The sequence below is a fragment of the Sinocyclocheilus grahami genome, unplaced genomic scaffold (assembly GCF_001515645.1).
Source record: "Sinocyclocheilus grahami isolate Dianchi unplaced genomic scaffold, SAMN03320097.WGS_v1.1 scaffold949.1, whole genome shotgun sequence".
In the NCBI taxonomy this organism is placed as follows: Eukaryota; Metazoa; Chordata; class Actinopteri; order Cypriniformes; family Cyprinidae; genus Sinocyclocheilus; species Sinocyclocheilus grahami.
In genome coordinates, this window is record NW_015506128.1 from 573,249 (window position 1) to 590,975 (window position 17,727).

General features: G+C 32.8%; 1 protein-coding gene across 1 annotated transcript in view; it reads right to left on the reverse strand.

The window, feature by feature from the left end:
• Window positions 1-17,727, reverse strand: part of LOC107564598 (pre-mRNA-processing factor 17-like) — a 36,740-nt gene that overhangs the window by 3,477 nt on the left and 15,536 nt on the right. Inside the window, exons 5-8 of the mRNA XM_016249716.1 lie at window positions 15,767-15,812; window positions 13,953-14,054; window positions 13,404-13,560; window positions 3,253-3,329 (exon numbers count right to left, since the gene is read on the reverse strand). Of these exons, the coding sequence (XP_016105202.1) occupies window positions 3,253-3,329; window positions 13,404-13,560; window positions 13,953-14,054; window positions 15,767-15,812 (382 nt within the window). The remainder of the gene's footprint in view (window positions 1-3,252; window positions 3,330-13,403; window positions 13,561-13,952; window positions 14,055-15,766; window positions 15,813-17,727) is intronic.

Below are 17,727 nucleotides of genomic sequence, written 5' to 3' on the forward strand. Positions count from 1 at the left end.
AAATTGCATTTGAAGACCCAAATGCTTTTATTAATCGTTTCTTCTTCGTCGTCGATTTAAGAAATGCCTTTGAAGTTGTGCACGGACTGTAAAATACAGTAGTCCACATTTGAAGTGGATCTAAGGCAAGAACGCATTTTGGTTTCAGGTTTTAGGACAACTTTGATGAAAGGTTTTGATCCACTTCAAATGTTGAATGGTGTACCATCGATTAAATAACTAGATAAAAAAGTTCGCCAAGACAAACTTTAGGTTAGCTTGAGAAAGCCTGACAGTTTAAAGCAGTTGTAAAAGCTTGAAGTTTGAAAATTTAGATAGATTAGATAGATGATGATGACATGTTTCTAGCATGATTAGCATGTTGCTAGAATGATTATTGTTTGATTACGTCTTTAATTGATTTTTCCGTACATTTCTGCCATATGTACATTGACTGACAGTCACCACTGATAAGCTACCACTAAATATTGTAGAAACTTAATTTGCTGTAAAGTTGCTTTGCAACGATTTGTATCGTGAAAAGCGCTATACAAATAAACTTTAATTGAATTACCAAGTGACTAGCATGTCGCTAGCATGATTAACAAGTAACTAGCATGTCGCTAGTATGTTTCTAACATGATTAGCATGCTACTAGCATGTTTCTAGCATGCTAATATCATGTTGCTAGTATGATTAGCAAGTGACTAGCATGTCACTAGCATTATTAGCAAGTTCCTAGCATTTGGTTAGCATGTTTTTAACACTATTAGCATGTTACTAGCATGTTGCTAGATTGATTAACAAGTTACTAGCATATAACCTACATGTTTCTAGCATGATTAGCAAGTGGCTAGCATGTCGCTAGCATTATTAGCAAGTTGCTAGCATTTGGTTAGCATTTTTTTAACACGATTAGCTTGTTACTAGCATGATTAGCATGCTACTAGCATGTTGCTAGCATGATTAACAAGTTACTAGCATATAACCTACATGTTTCTAGCATGATTAGCAAGTGGCTAGCATGTCGCTAGCATTATTAGCAAGTTACTAGCATTTGGTTAGCATTTTTTAAACACGATTAGCTTGTTACTAGCATGATTAGCATGCTACTAGCATGTTGCTAGCATGATTAACAAGTTACTAGCATATAACCTACATGTTTCTAGCATGATTAGCAAGTGGCTAGCATGTCGCTAGCATTATTAGCAAGTTACTAGCATTTGGTTAGCATTTTTTAAACACGATTAGCTTGTTACTAGCATGATTAGCATGCTACTAGCATGTTGCTAGCATGATTAACAAGTTACTAGCATATAACCTACATGTTTCTAGCATGATTAGCAAGTGGCTAGCATGTCGCTAGCATTATTAGCAAGTTACTAGCATTTGGTTAGCATTTTTTAAACACGATTAGCTTGTTACTAGCATGATTAGCATGCTACTAGCATGTTGCTAGCATGATTAACAAGTTATTAGCATATCGCCTACATGTTTCTAGCATGATTAGCATGCTACTAGCGTGTTGCTAGCATGATTAACAAGTTACTAACATATCGCCTACATGTTTCTAACATGATTAGCATGTTACTAGCATGATTAGCATGCTACTAGCATGTTGCGAGCATGATTAACAAGTTACTAACATATCGCCTACATGTTTCTAGCATGACTGGCATTTGGATAGCATGTTTTTAACACGATTAGCATGTTACTAGCATGATTAACAAATTACTTGCATGTTTCTAGCATGATTAGCATGTCGCTAGGATCTAACCTAATAATTAAAACATAAAACTGGGAATAAATCACTTTTTAAAATGGACAAATTAATAGAGATACTTAAAACTGTTTATTTGAATAATTTTTTGCATCGTTAAAACTAAAAATAAAAAAAAGCATCTTTAAAATGAAAAATAAATAGATAAACAAAACTGTTTATTCAGTTCATGCTTTAAAATGTAATAAGTATAGTAAATAAAACCATAGCTGTAAATAAAACGGTAGCTACAGTAAACTAATAAATATTAAAATAAATGACTATTTTAAATTGCATTTAAAAACACTAGCATGATTAACAAGTTACTAGCATTTGGATAGCATGTTTTTAACACGATTAGCATGTTACTAGCATGATTAACAAATTACTTGCATGTTTCTAGCATGATTAGCATGTCGTTAGCATGTTTCTAGCATGATTAGCATGTCACTAGGATCTAACCTAATAATTAAAACATAAAACTGGGAATAAATCACTTTTTAAAATGGACAAATTAATAGAGATATTTAAAACTGTTTATTTGAATAATTTTTTGCATCGTTAAAACTAAAAATAAAAAAAAGCATCTTTAAAATGAAAAATAAATAGATAAACAAAACTGTTTATTCAGTTCATGCTTTAAAATGTAATAAGTATAGTAAATAAAACCATAGCTGTAAATAAAACGGTAGCTACAGTAAACTAATAAATATTAAAATAAATGACTATTTTAAATTGAATTTAAAAACCCGAAAGCTTTTATAAATTCTTTAATCAATTAAACAAATGACATTAAACTCTTCTGGACTTCTAACAAAACTTTTGACTTAATTTTACTTTGTATACCAACAATATAGTACCATCAATTAAAAATAAAAAGGAAATAAAAATACTTTTCAAAATGGACAAATTAATAGATATTTAAAGCAGTTTAATTAATGTTTTAAAATGTAGTTAAAATTAAATAATTTTTAAATTGAAAAACAAACTGTTCATTCAATTCATGTTTTATAACCTAATTAAACAAAGTCATAACTATAGTAAATAAATAAATATTAAAATAAATAAACATTTTAAATTACACAAAGCCAAATGCTCTTCTTCATCCTTGTTTTCCGCTTATGTTACGACTCTAGGGGACAAAAATAACTCCGAACAATAAAGCACCATCAATTAATATATTATTATATTTAGAGTATTATTTACAGTTTTGAAATAATATTTTGTCAAAGGTGCTGTTTTTATGGCAGTAAACACCAGCTCTTTAAAGAACCACTGCTAAAAAAAATTCTATACAAGTAATAGTTAACCTCACTAACCAGCTAGTTAATTACTGGATGACTATTAGCTGAGGTTTGAGTGAGTGAGAACGAGCATCTGTTCATCTGCACCTCAGAAGAGAAACTCATGTCATGACCACACGCAGCAGAACTGGAAACCGTCTGCGTCTGACGATATCCTGATTGATTATTGATCACAGAGGAAGTGATAGGGAGTCACATGACGTCACTCACCGTTGGGCGAGAGCGTGACCGCAGGCATCGAGTGCATACTGGGCTCAGCGATGTACTTGAAGTCCACAGGAATATCCCTGAAAAAATACATAGAAATTAAAGCATGAAAACCTGCACGGCATCTTTTTTAATTGCGAAGATGTATGCATGTATGTATATATATTAGCACATTAAATAAAGATAAAAAAATAAAAAAAGATAAATATAGATAAAGTAGAATTAAAATAGAATAGAAAGTGTTAGAGTTAGAGGGTCAAATAAAGGTGGAACAGATGTGTTTTTAGTCGTTTCTTGAAGATGGCTAAGGACTCAACGCAGTACACGTAGCAAGGTATTTATTTATATATATATATATATATTAGGGCTGTCGCGATCCGTCGATTTTATTCGACTATTCGATTTTTAAAAATCCTCGACTAACCGGCAAAATACCGGAAGTGGCGCATTTCACGGAAGAGAATCCATAAAACACATTAGTCTGTTTCCCAAGGCTGCATGATATATTAAACCCATTTATAAATCATAATTAAGCATAATTGTGAATTCACAAACACTACGATTTAATTAAATAATTATATGCGATGCAGTTCTAATACAGTGCATGCTCTTTAATTATTTACATGCGTGTAGGTTAAGTACGTGCGTCACACAGCGGCTCGGTTCACAGTAGCTCCACAGGAACGGTTATCATTTACACGTGTGGAGCATCTCAAACTCCATCTCTGCATGTTGTTGTGTGTTTGGGTTTATTATAACGTTCATCTGGGAACGCAACATGCACCATTTCATCAGATTTGTAAGGTAAATCATTTATAAATCCACGCAAACACAGGAGAATACTTCAAAATAAAAGCTCAAACCCTCACTCTGAGTTTACAGTTTTGATGTCCACATATTCTTTTAATTACAGTGGCTATAGCATTTCTGTCCTAAAGAAATGGGCAGATATTAAAGATTAAGAGGACATTTGAACTAAATGGTGCTTGGTCAATATTAAACAAGGATTAGATCGCACAGTAATGTGTAAAAACAATCGTCAGGCCGTTGGCGCCCCCTGCAGGCCTTTGTTGTAATGCGTAATGTACCTGAGCTCTATTGTTTATAATACATTATGTATTTTAACAGTTTTGTTTGAACTAATTATTATTGCCTCATTGCTATATGTATTTTAAGTCATTTTAAAGGCTATAGTTCACTTACATCTATTTTTATTACCACAAAAAAAATTAATTATAATTATAGGGCCCTATGAAATCCGTTTTATTTCCAAATTCTTTTTTTTTTTTCATTTTAATTTTTCTATACTCCGTTTTAATGGTTAAAATAAATTGTATTAATCAAAAAGCGAAATGGACAAATATTAATTAAGTGAACATTTGAATGAAATGGTGCTTGGCCAACATTAAACAAGGATTGGATCGCACAGTAATGTGTAAAAAACAATCGTCAGGCCGTTGGCGCCCCCTGCAGGCCTTTGTTGTAATGCGTAATGTACCTGAGCTCTATTGTTTATAATACATTATGTATTTTAACAGTTTTGTTTGAACTAATTATTATTGCCTCATTGCTATATGTATTTTAAGTCATTTTAAAGGCTATAGTTCACTTACATCTATTTTTATTACCACAAAAAAAATTAATTATAATTATAGGGCCCTATGAAATCCGTTTTATTTCCAAATTCTTTTTTTTTTTTCCATTTTAATTTTTCTATACTCCGTTTTAATGGTTAAAATAAATTTTATTAATCAAAAAGCCTGTCTAATTAATTGAGTTTTACAGTCTTATCTTTACCAAATTCTGTTTTCCATTATTTTCTGGATTCCATTTTAATGGTTCCATTAAATTGTATTATACTACGGGGCCGTTGAATGCTTGAATCTGATTGGCTGACGAACGTTCTGAGGTTCCAGGCAGCTCTCTTGACCGCATTACAGTTCCATATCGCTTCGCATAGTTTACTGTAATAACGGAAATAAGCATACAGCTGCCCTGACAATTTCATCAGTTAGCCTATATAGTGTAGCAACTTAGAGGCTACACATGACATTTCTCACTAGCGAGGTAATAACAGAACACTGTTGAGGGACGCCCAGAGCTAGCCTAATTCACACAAGCTCTCTCTCTCTCTCTTTCTCTTTCTCCGTCTCTCTTTCTAACAACTTCATTAGAATGCCTCCATTACCAGCTTTAAAATTACGTTTTGGAACTAGCAAAAGTTGGATGAGATGCAGAACTCCTACTCACAATAAGAGGTAATAACAGCGCTGTTTAGAGACGCTGCTGCAGAACACTGTTGAGGGATGCACAGAGCTAGCCTAATTCACACAAGCTCTCTCTCTCTCTCTTTCTCTTTCTCCATCTCTCTTTCTAACAACTTCATTAGAATGCCTCCATTACCAGCTTTAAAATTACGTTTTGGAACTAGCAAAAGTTGGATGAGATGCAGAACTCCTACTCACAATTATGATTTAAGTACAAAAACTGGACGAATCCCTTTAAATATATCATCTGATCGATGTCTTGAGGTGTGGTAACCGGAGTATAGCGGAATAATTGACTCCGGGCCGTTGAATTATTAGAAAAATAATGCATTTTATTTTAATAATGCATTTCCGCTTCGTGGCTGCATCACCACCTCGGGTGTGCATTATTTTTCTAATAATTCAATGGCCCAGAGTCAGTTATTCCTTACATAATCAAAAGCATTTAAGGGGGTCTGAATACTTTCCGTACCCACTGTATATATATATATTTTTTTTTTTTTTTCTTTTTCAGAAACACTGCACTTACATTTTTCTCCTAAATAAATTCTGGTAAATTGTGTGTGTTTTTTGATAATTTTATTAGTAGTAGACTAGAACACGTGGATATGTTGTCATTCTTACACTATAATACCGAACTTTGATTTCAGTGATTTGGACGATGGACACTTGCTTCTTGCACTTTACTTTTGGATTTCATTTGGTTTAATGAAATATAGTTTAGTAAAATATTCTTAAGAAAAATTAGTGGGAAATTAATCGTTTAGATTAATCGATTAATTAGTCTATAGATTAATCGAAATCAAAATAGTCATTAGTGGCAGCCCTAATATACACACACACAAAGATAAACAAGTAGATCGAATAGAAAAAATAGAAAGCTAGAGATAAAAAGAAGTTAAATAGATAAAGTAGAATTAAAATTGACTAGAAGGTGCTAGAGTTAGAGGGTCAAATAAATATAAATATATACACACATACACATATGTATATATACAGTTGTGCTCACAATTATTCATACCCTTGATAAATATGATCAAAGAAGTCTGTGTAAATAAATCCATATTGTTTATCCACTTGATCTTTCATTCAAAAATGTAAAAAAAACTAGTGAAAATACACATACACAAAGTGAAAGTGGGGGAAATTCACATTATGAAAAATATTTTTCTCAAATACAGTAAGAGGACGTGTATCTATATCTAATGCACGGTGAGGAGGATCACAGCTGGATAACTGCAGAAAATAGTTGAGTCTTGGACAGAAAGCCTAAAAAAATTAATGTTGTTTGGGAGGGTTTCAAGAAAAAAATAGAAAAGAAAACGCTCTCATCCAAAAACAAACTCCAGCAGGAGGATCACAGCTGGATAACTGCAGAAAATAGTTGAGTCTTGGATGTTGTTTGGGAGGGTTTCAAGAAAAAAAATAGAAAAGAAAACGCTCTCATCCAAAAACAAACTCCAGCATATTTATTTGCCAGACACAACTTGAACTTTAAACGGGACTGGGTTCAATTAACTAAAAAAAATAGCTTTTTAGCAGCAAACACTCAAAATGGGTTTGGTGCACACAGGGATAAAAAGTACCCCATGTCTACAATGAAATATCCTGCTGGATCTTTAATGTTGTGGGCCTATTTCTCTGCCGGAGATCCTGGATATCTTGTTCAGATAGATGGCATAATGGATTCTATAAAATACCAATGGATAAAAAAAATTAAGAACTGACTGTCCATGCTAGAAATCTTATAATGGGCCATGGTTGGATCTTCCAACAAGACAATGATCCACAAACAAACATCAAAATCAGAGCTGGAGTGATTCTGGATGAAGGAATGGTCTCTGATCTCCTGTCAGATGTTCTCTAAACTCTTCAGGCATTATAGGAGAAAACTCAGAGCTGTTCTCTTGGCAAAAGGAGGTTGCAAAAAGTATTGGATAAAAGGGTATGATTAATTCTGACCAATGTGTATTAGAGAAAAACATTTATTTCATAATGAGATTTCGCTCCCATTTTAAATTCTTATTCTCCAATGAAAGGTTAGATTTTAGTCATTTTTTAAAATACAATATCTAAAGGACTGATGATACAGATTAATTTTCACAGCCTTTTTTGATCATATTTACCAATTTACCATATTGAATAATTTTGAGCACAACTCTATATAGAATAAATTGTATGATCATAACTTCTCAGCATCTACAGCATAAAATGTCTAGTAATTGTTTCTAAATCATACAATATGAATGATAAAATTCTTACAAAAGCACTACAATATTATATATGCTCTCTAAATACACTTACTAATTCTCCTGCTTTGTTTTACTGGCATGTACAATTATTTTCATTTTTTGTTTTTATATATATATATATATATATATTTTTTTTTTAATGTAACTGCTTTAAAACAAAGAATATATAGACAGTTTAAATAGGAATAGATCTCTCAGTATACAGTGTGGAAGTATGAAACTCAAATATATATACTAATCTATACTAATCCATTTAATAAAAGACATCTTAACAGCTTTTTTCATGAAATAGTGATGAATCCTGTATAAATGTGATTTAAAATTGTCCAGTGGTGATTAAGGTGATTTCTCATGTAAATTTGAGAGCTCGATAACCTAAATAACTAAATAAAACATACAGAATGATAAATACAAGTTAATGTTTTCACCCCTCTTTAAATGTGTTTCTCTGAGAAAGAAATCAAGCCAATATACTGGATGTATTCACATATATCATACACGGACTGTAAAAAAAATAGAAAAGAAAACGCTCTCATCCAAAAACAAACTCCAGCATATTTATTTGCCAGACACAACTTGAACTTTAAACGGGACTGGGTTCAATTAACTAAAAAAAATAGCTTTTTAGCAGCAAACACTCAAAATGGGTTTGGTGCACACAGGGATAAAAAGTACCCCATGTCTACAATGAAATATCCTGCTGGATCTTTAATGTTGTGGGCCTATTTCTCTGCCGGAGATCCTGGATATCTTGTTCAGATAGATGGCATAATGGATTCTATAAAATACCAATGGATAAAAAAAATTAAGAACTGACTGTCCATGCTAGAAATCTTATAATGGGCCATGGTTGGATCTTCCAACAAGACAATGATCCACAAACAAACATCAAAATCAGAGCTGGAGTGATTCTGGATGAAGGAATGGTCTCTGATCTCCTGTCAGATGTTCTCTAAACTCTTCAGGCATTATAGGAGAAAACTCAGAGCTGTTCTCTTGGCAAAAGGAGGTTGCAAAAAGTATTGGATAAAAGGGTATGATTAATTCTGACCAATGTGTATTAGAGAAAAACATTTATTTCATAATGAGATTTCGCTCCCATTTTAAATTCTTATTCTCCAATGAAAGGTTAGATTTTAGTCATTTTTTTAAATAAAATATCTAAAGGACTGTTGACAGATTAATTTTCACAGCCTTCTTTGATCATATTTACCAAGGGTATTAATCATTTTGAGCACAACTGTACATATACACTATATTAATAAGAAAATTTACATTTTTTAAAGATACATAGAATATTTAATATTATTTATTTATTAGATTAATTTTCACAGCCTTCTTTGATCATATTTACCAAGGGTATTAATCATTTTGAGCACAACTGTACATATACACTATATTAATAAGAAAACAATTTACATTTTTTAAAGATACATAGAATATTTAATATTATTTATTTATTTACAAAATAATAAAATAAGATTTTTAGAATTGTGATTCAGCTCCCCCCCCCAAGTTTAAATTATTATTTTTTAATGTACATTTAAATATTTGCACTTAAATTATTTTGTTTTACTGTGGTTTTTTCGCCTTGGTGAAAACAGATATTTTCACACACTGCAAGTGTGTGTATTTTTACTTTTGACTCGGGTGTTTCTTTAACCACAAATACATCGAAAATAAACCGTTTTCCTCCATTACAGACTGTAAGAGTGTAATATATCTACATACAGTATAATCTCCAGCATTCGTCAGCTGAAGATCTGCACTAAACACTCAGAAGCACAGCGATTCTTGTTTCTAATCCGTTATCTCACTCTCTTTTATGTGTGAGGTTTGTAATCCATCTACGACAGAGCAAACGCCTCCAAACTGGAGCAGAACAGCGACACCTGAGGCATCGCACAAGATACGGGACCAGAACAATCCCTCGAGAGCACAGACGGGCCCAGAATAACTCACCGGACACGAGAACCAGAGCAAAGCACGGCTCAGATAACCTCAAAAACCTGCGGAGGAAACTGGAGATTCAGCAACCTCAATATTTGGTTTGGAGGGCCGAAATCACTGAAACAATGACATTAATATTGATTTCTCATTTTAATGGATCTTCATTCTGATGAAACGAGATCGAGTTTTCAGTTGATTCATGAACAAAATGTCACTAAACATCACGTTTACTATCCAATAATCACAAGAACAACACTTGCACTCTCTATTCGTTTTCTAACTGCTTGTTTTCTTTAAAAAAAGGCCTCTAACATTAGCCTTCTCTATTCTATCTATCTATATAAACCACCTTGCTATGTGTACTGAGTTGGGCTAACTGAGACTTGTCATAGCACTTGCATATTATTGCTCTTTTGTTGATTTTGATTGCTTCTATTGTCCTCAGCTTTGATTAGGGTCTTAAACGATTTGCACGTTATTCGGGACTTAGGAAACTTGGCAATCCTTGTTCTTTTAGATCCGAGTGCTGCTTTTAACACCATTAATCATGAGATTCTACTCGAACGACTTCAGACCTAGGTCGGTCTATCAGGTCCTGTCTTAGACTGGTTCAGATCCTACTTAAGCAACATGGAATACTGTGTTACACTGGGTACCTACACCTCCAGGCGTTACGCCATTTCTTGCGGTGTTCCTCAAGGCTCGATTTTGGGTCCTCTATTATTTAACCTATACATGCTTCCTTCCTAGCTGGTGTAATTAACCAGTACAATATTTCATTTCACCAGTATGCAGATGACATGCAACTCTATCTTTCACTTGCACCAGATGCCCATAATTCAATTTCCACACTACTTGACTGCATAAAATTGTGGATGTCCCAGAAAATTTTTAACAGCTAAACAAAGATAAGACAGAGATACTTGTTATCGGTAATGACGTGCGGAGAGGATCTATTGCTCCACATCTTGACTCTCTATCACTAAAAGCCAGTAATCAGGCCAAGAACTTAGGAATTATATTTGATAGCCACCTCAGTTTTAAAAAACATATTAGCATTGTTACTAAAACAGCATATTATCACCTCAGAAACAACTCCAAAGCACGTGACATTCTCTCCCCTTCTGACAGTGAGAAACTTGTTCATGCATTTGTTACGTCTAGACTTGACTACTGCAACAGTGTTTTTGCTGGGTTACCAAAGAGCTCTATTAAACACCTACAAAGAGTTCAGAATGCAGCTGCACGAACGCTAACTCGCTCTAAAATTAGAAATCACATTACTCCAACACTCAGATCCCTTCACTGGCTGCCTGTATCGTTCAGAATTGAATTTAAGATCCTCTTATTAGTTTTTAAAAAAGGTCTTCATGGAACTGGCCCCTATATACCTTTCTAATTTGTTAAATAAATATACTCCAGCAAGATCGCTCCGAACATCACACAGTAATTTGTTGGTTGTACCTAAGACTCGGCTAAAAATTGGTGAGTCAGCCTTTAGTTATTTTCGGTCCCAACCTACGAGCCATCGACTCACTGTGCACTTTTAAAAAGTATCTCAAAACGCATTTGTTCACTAGGGCCTTTCCTTGACTCATTTTATTTCTATTATGTGTTAAAAAAAAATTTATGTTTGTTATTGTGCATTGTAAATTGTCTATCCTGTAAAGCACTTTGTAAACACCGCTTTAAAACATGCTATATAAATAAAGCTTTACTAATTTGTAAGCCCCTTTGGATAAAAGCATCTGCTAAATGACTAAATATAAATGTAAGAAGCTTTGTGCTGTTCCTTTTGATATGTTTGTGCTGTTCCTTTTGATATGTTATGCAAAATTGTGTCAGTTTATAACAATATAAACAGTAAATGTGGAGTAAAGACGTCAATAAAACCATTTGTGACCAATAATGTCACATTTAGCTCAGAAAAGTCATTTAATGACCATAAACTCGATAGTTAGCTAGAAAAATGAACTCTAGAGACAAGCTAAATATATCACTATATTACATATTCATTATATTCTTACTTAACCTGTTCTTCAATATTTTGAGTATACACTAACAGTCCGTTTTTAATGTTTTTTACAGAATTCTCGTAAATAATAATAATGCTTCTTGAGCAGCAGATCAGCATATTATACTGATTTCTGAAGATCATGTGACACTGAAGACTGGAGGAATGATGCTGAAAATACAGCTGCGCATCACAGAAATACTGTACAGTTTAACAGATATTCACATAGAACACAGTTATTTTAAATAGTAAAAGTATTTCACAATATTACTGCTTTTGCAGTATTTTGGATCAAATAAATGCAGGCTTGGTGAGCAGAAGAGACTTCTTTAAAAAACATTAAATATCTTACTGTTCAAAAACTTTTGACTGGTAGTATATATGCATAAATCGGTCATGAAAACAAGTTATTAAAGCTGGAGTAGAAATAATTATTTCATTAACCAGTTCATTGAAAATCTGCCTGAAGTGCAATTTAAATGTTTATATGTAACGCCGTTTTTGAGTGTGGATTATTAAATAAGTGTGATTAGTTGATTAAAACTTTTGTTTTTCAATTAAATGAATTGGTTTAAGTAATAAAAAAATTATTTCAGAACAAAAGTTGATCAGTGTTATTTTAATATAACCGAGATACTATTATAGTTTTTATTAATATAATGAATAATTTTTATACTTTTCATTTTGATTTTTACATTTTAAGAAATCTGTCATGTTTATTAGTATATATATATATTTTATTAATTTTTATTTCAGTTATTTTAGTATAACAAGGTAAACTAAATGAAAATGAAAAATGTTGCCTTTGCAATTAGCTGAAAAAGTTATTATAGTCATTATAGAAATTTAATTTTTTTCAGTTAACATTTATTTTATTTCAAGCAACAAATGTTTTTAATGGTTTTAATTTAAGTTTTAGTTAACTATAATAATGCTGATGTTGAGTTATTTCCATTTTCATTTTTCTAACCTGTTGAAAAGTATCAGCAAAGAATTAAACTAAAATGAACGGATCACTTTTCACCTCAAAAATCAGATTAAAAAAAATTTTGAACCTTAAACCGCATAAACACATTTCATTACACCAAATACACAAAATAATGTTCTATCATCATATGACCCCCTTAAAACTTTTATTCAGCAAGGATGTTAAATTGATAAGAAGTGATAGCAAAGATTTATATTTTGAATAAATGCTGTTCTTTTTAATTGCATGTTAACGGGAGTGAAGAGCTTTGCTCTTGACAAGTAAACAACATAATGCAATTAAAGGGATACTCCACCCCAAAATGAAAATTGTCATTAATAACTTACCGCCATGTCGTTCCAAACCTGTAAAAGCTTCGTTCTTCTTCCGGTATACAAAAAGTATTCTCGTCGCTTCATAACGTTACGGTTGAACCACTGATGGCAGATGGACTATTCTGACGATGCTTTTCATACTTTTCTGGAGCTTGACAGTGTAATTTACTTGGCAGTCAATGGGACAGTCACAAGCCTCCCGGTTTTCATCCAAAATATCTTAAATTGTGTTCCGAAGAAGAACGAAGCTTTTACGGGTTTGGAACGACATGGGGGTAAAGTGATTAATGACAAAATTTAGATTTTGGGGTGGAGTATCCCTTTAAGTCCTTACTCTGATTATTGCAAATAATCGCATTACGCGTGCACATGTAAACGTAGACACTGACACTCGGCTCTCGGTTTGGTACCTGGACGATCTTCTTGTCCGACATCCCAGCAACAAACAGGCTCTGTTTGTCCTCATCCGGGTTGAACTTCACGCAGTAGGGAACCTTCCTGTTGGTGAAGCGGGCGATGCACTGACCTGAATAGGACAATATTTTGCCGAGATACAACTATTTGAAAATCTGGAATCTGAGGGTGCATCTTTAAAAAATCTCACACTCTTTGAAAATCATCTTTAAAGTTGTTCAAATTAAAGTTCTTAGCAATGCATATTACTAATCAAAAATTAAGTTTCGATATATTTACGGTAGGAAATTTACAAAATATCTTCATGGAACATGGTCTTTACTTAATATCCTAATGATTTTTGGCATAAAAGAGAAATGTATAATTGTGACCCATACAATGTATTGTTGGCTATTGCTACAAATATCCCCCAGCGACTTAACACTGCTTTTGTGCTGCAGGGACACATATAAAAGGCTGAATCCATCTGGGATCTGTTGTTGTGTGTTTGTGTTAAACTCTCACCCGTCTCTGAGTCCCAGAGTTTGAGATATCTGTCGTAGGCGGCGCTCAGGAACTGTGTGCCAGTGTTGTTGAAGCAAACGTCACGCACGGCTTTACTGTGACCTACAGAGACACCAGACATCAGTCAGATCCGCATCCACACTCATCTTCAAAGGATTCTCTCAATGCTTTTGAAAAAGAATTCTCTTATGCTCACTAAAGCTGCATTTATTTGATCAAATATACAATAAAAACATTATTTACATATTACATATTATTTTGCTATTTTAGATCACATAATTATAATAATAATGATCTAACAGACTATTTTACATTCTTGTATTTTTGCATGATAATTACTATAATAATAATACTAATTATTATTCGGTTTTAGATTATATAATACTATATTGCTCTAAAGACTGTTTCTTGTATTTCTGCATAATAATAATAATAACAACAAATTATTAAAATTATTATACTATTTTAGATTGCATAATATTATTATATTATTCTAACAGCCTGGTTTTAATTTAATTTAATTTTTATTTTTTTATAATTTTCCCCCCATTTAGATCGCATTCAGGTTCATAGATGTAGGCATAAAAACACATGATTGAGTCCAGAACACCGTGTTTTCAGTCTCAGTTTCACGATGGTCTAATGAAGCTGAATGAATGAAACATGACTGAGATACTGAGCTCTGACGTCTCGTGAATCTCGTTCAGCTCTTCTCCTGTGTGTCTCCTGACGAAACGCAGGAGAATCATCACTCGCATCTCTCTCAGAGTCATTCAAGCACATCACTCAGACAGAGAGCGTCTGTAATAGGGCTGGGTAAAAAATATCGATATCTCGATATTAATCGATTCTCATTTTTACGGAACGATATCGATTCTTAAATCCCAAGAATCGATGAATCTAGCCTGTTTTCAGTTAATGGACGGAACATTGAAGGGCACTTCCCATGCAATAAATCACAATAAGTATTGTGCTTTGGTACTTTAAATATGAAAAAGTCTCAAGATTTCAATTTATGTCCATTGTATTGCAGTATTCAAACAATAAATGCCGTTTTGGCGCTGTTTAATGTGGAAGTGACAGATCGCTGAGGCATCACCTCCACTTTATTACTAGTTATAGCACAAAATAAACATGACTAAACATCCGAAGGCAAGTTAAAAGAAAGAGTACAACTTTACAATCTGCATCCTGTCTCATGTAATCGCTCAATCCGTGTTTCAGCCGCGCAAAGACGCCAAAATAACGGCTTGTAAACAATGTCACGTAACATTTACCTCATAAAAAACATATTCGATGACCATAAACTCATTAGTCAGCTAGAAAAATAAACTGTAGAGAGGGGCATTTTGCTAAATATATGCACAATATAAAATTCATTATAAATTTTACTGTTCTTCAATGTTTAATTTATGTTTGAATAAATCCATCAAGTTTTATGACAGCCACCATTATGTTTATATTTAAAAAAAAACGAATTGAAGTAGAAATATTATTATGTAATTGTAACTTCATTAAAGTGTAATTTTAACAAATCAGTCAATTGTAATCTTCAGCATTATAGTACCAACTGACTCATGTACAGTATATTTTACAGCATTAGTTGAGAGATATTTTTTCCTTGAGAAAATTTGGCATGTACTGTACCTGATATATATCCAAAATAATCGATACTGAATCGAATCACAAGCTTGTGAATGAGAATCGAATCGTGAAATTTGTGTCAAAACCCAGTTCTAGTCTGTAATGAACTGTGTGTGACTCTTCGTCTCCGACTAAACCAGACCAGGGCACAGAAAAATGACAAGACTCACCAATAAACGTCCGCGCACATCTCCTGTCATTATAAACCTCCCACAACTACAAGAGAAGACAAAAACAACATCAGCACATACTGATACACAGACAGGTAGCTGTCAAACAACATGGACATACACTCTTCAAATGCATATGAAAGAAAAGTATCTTTCAAATGCTGTAACTGGTCATAAAACCTGTTTGCATATTGTTATTATTAATATTACATAATAATTAGAAAGAATTAGACAAATGTTTAAAAGTCAGAGTAAAACAGAATATCAACAACTACAATAGTGACATTAATAATTGTTATAATAATGTTTTACTCTAACAGACTGTTTTAAATTATTGTATTTTTGTATAATAATTATTATATTCATATTAATCTTTTATTATTCTAGCAGACTGGTTTAAATTATTGTATTTTTGTAAAATAATTATTATATTCATATTAATCATATTAATATTTTATTATTCTAGCAGACTGTTTTAAATCACTGTATTTTTGCACAATAATAATTATTATTACTACTATTACTATCATCATCATCATCATGATTTTGTTTTATTCTAACTTTATACATTAATTTTTCATTTATTTTTTTAATTATATGAATATATTACATTCATATTAATTATATTAATAATATTACATTAATCTAAAGATATTTTATATTATCCTATTTTTGCATTATCGTCATAATATTAACAACAATAATAATTAGCTTTTTGTTTTATTCTAACAGTCTGTATAAGTTCTTGTATTATTATTAATTTTATTACATTAATAGTTATTAACAATAACAACAACAGTACAATAATAATAATAATAATAAATATGACTATTTTGTTTCATTCTAACAGACTGTATTAAATGCTTTCATAATAATAATAATTATTATTATTTCCATTGTTTATTACATTAATAGATTATTAACAATAACAACAACAGCACAATACAATAATAAATTACTTTTGTTTTACCAACAGATTGCATTAAATGCTTGTAAAATAAGAATGATCATTATTATTATTATTATTACAACTATTATATTATTAGATGAACAGACTATTATATGTGTCCCTGCAGCACAAAAGCAGTGTTGAGTCGCTGGGGGATATGTGTAGCAATAGCCAACAATACATTGTATGGGTCACAATTATACATTTCTCTTTTATGACAAAAATCATTCGGATATTAAGTAAAGATCATGTTCCATGAAGATATTTTGTACATTTTTTGCACCCTCAGATACCAGATTTTCAAATAGTTGTATCTCACATCAATAGAAAGCTTATTTATTCAGCTTTCAGATGATGCATAAATCTCAATTTTGAAAAATTGACCCTTATGACTAGTTTTGTGCTCCAGGGACACATATAGACTATTCTTATTATTTAAGAATTAGAAAAAAACATTTTTAAACCGTCTTAGACGAAGAACAGTTTTACGTAACAGGTCATAACAAGTGTAACACTGTAATAAGTGCAAACTTCTCTGAGCGGCAAGCTGAGTGTTTGAGCTGAAGATCTCACCTTGATCTTACAGTCCATGGAGCAGGAGAGCAGGAGATGAGCAGACACCGGGAACAGACGGATGGCGCTGACGCCCTGTAGACAGGAGACCAGAGTCAGTGAGTGTGTATGAGTGTGTGTGTGTGAGAGTGAGTGAGTAAGTGAGTGTGTGTGTGTGAGAGAGAGTGAGTGTGTGTGTGTGTGAGAGAGTGTGCGTGTGTGCGAGAGTGAGTGAGTGCGAGAGTGAGTGAGTGAGAGAGAGAGTGTGTGTGTGAGTGAGTGAGTGAGAGAGTGAGAGTGCATGTGTGTGAGTGAGTGAGTGAGTGTGTGTGAGAGAGTGTGCGTGTGTGCGAGAGTGAGTGAGTGCGAGAGTGAGTGAGTGAGAGAGAGAGTGTGTGCGTGTGAGAGAGAAAGTGAGTGTGCGTGTGTGTGTGAGAGAGAGAGAGTGTGAGTGTGTGTG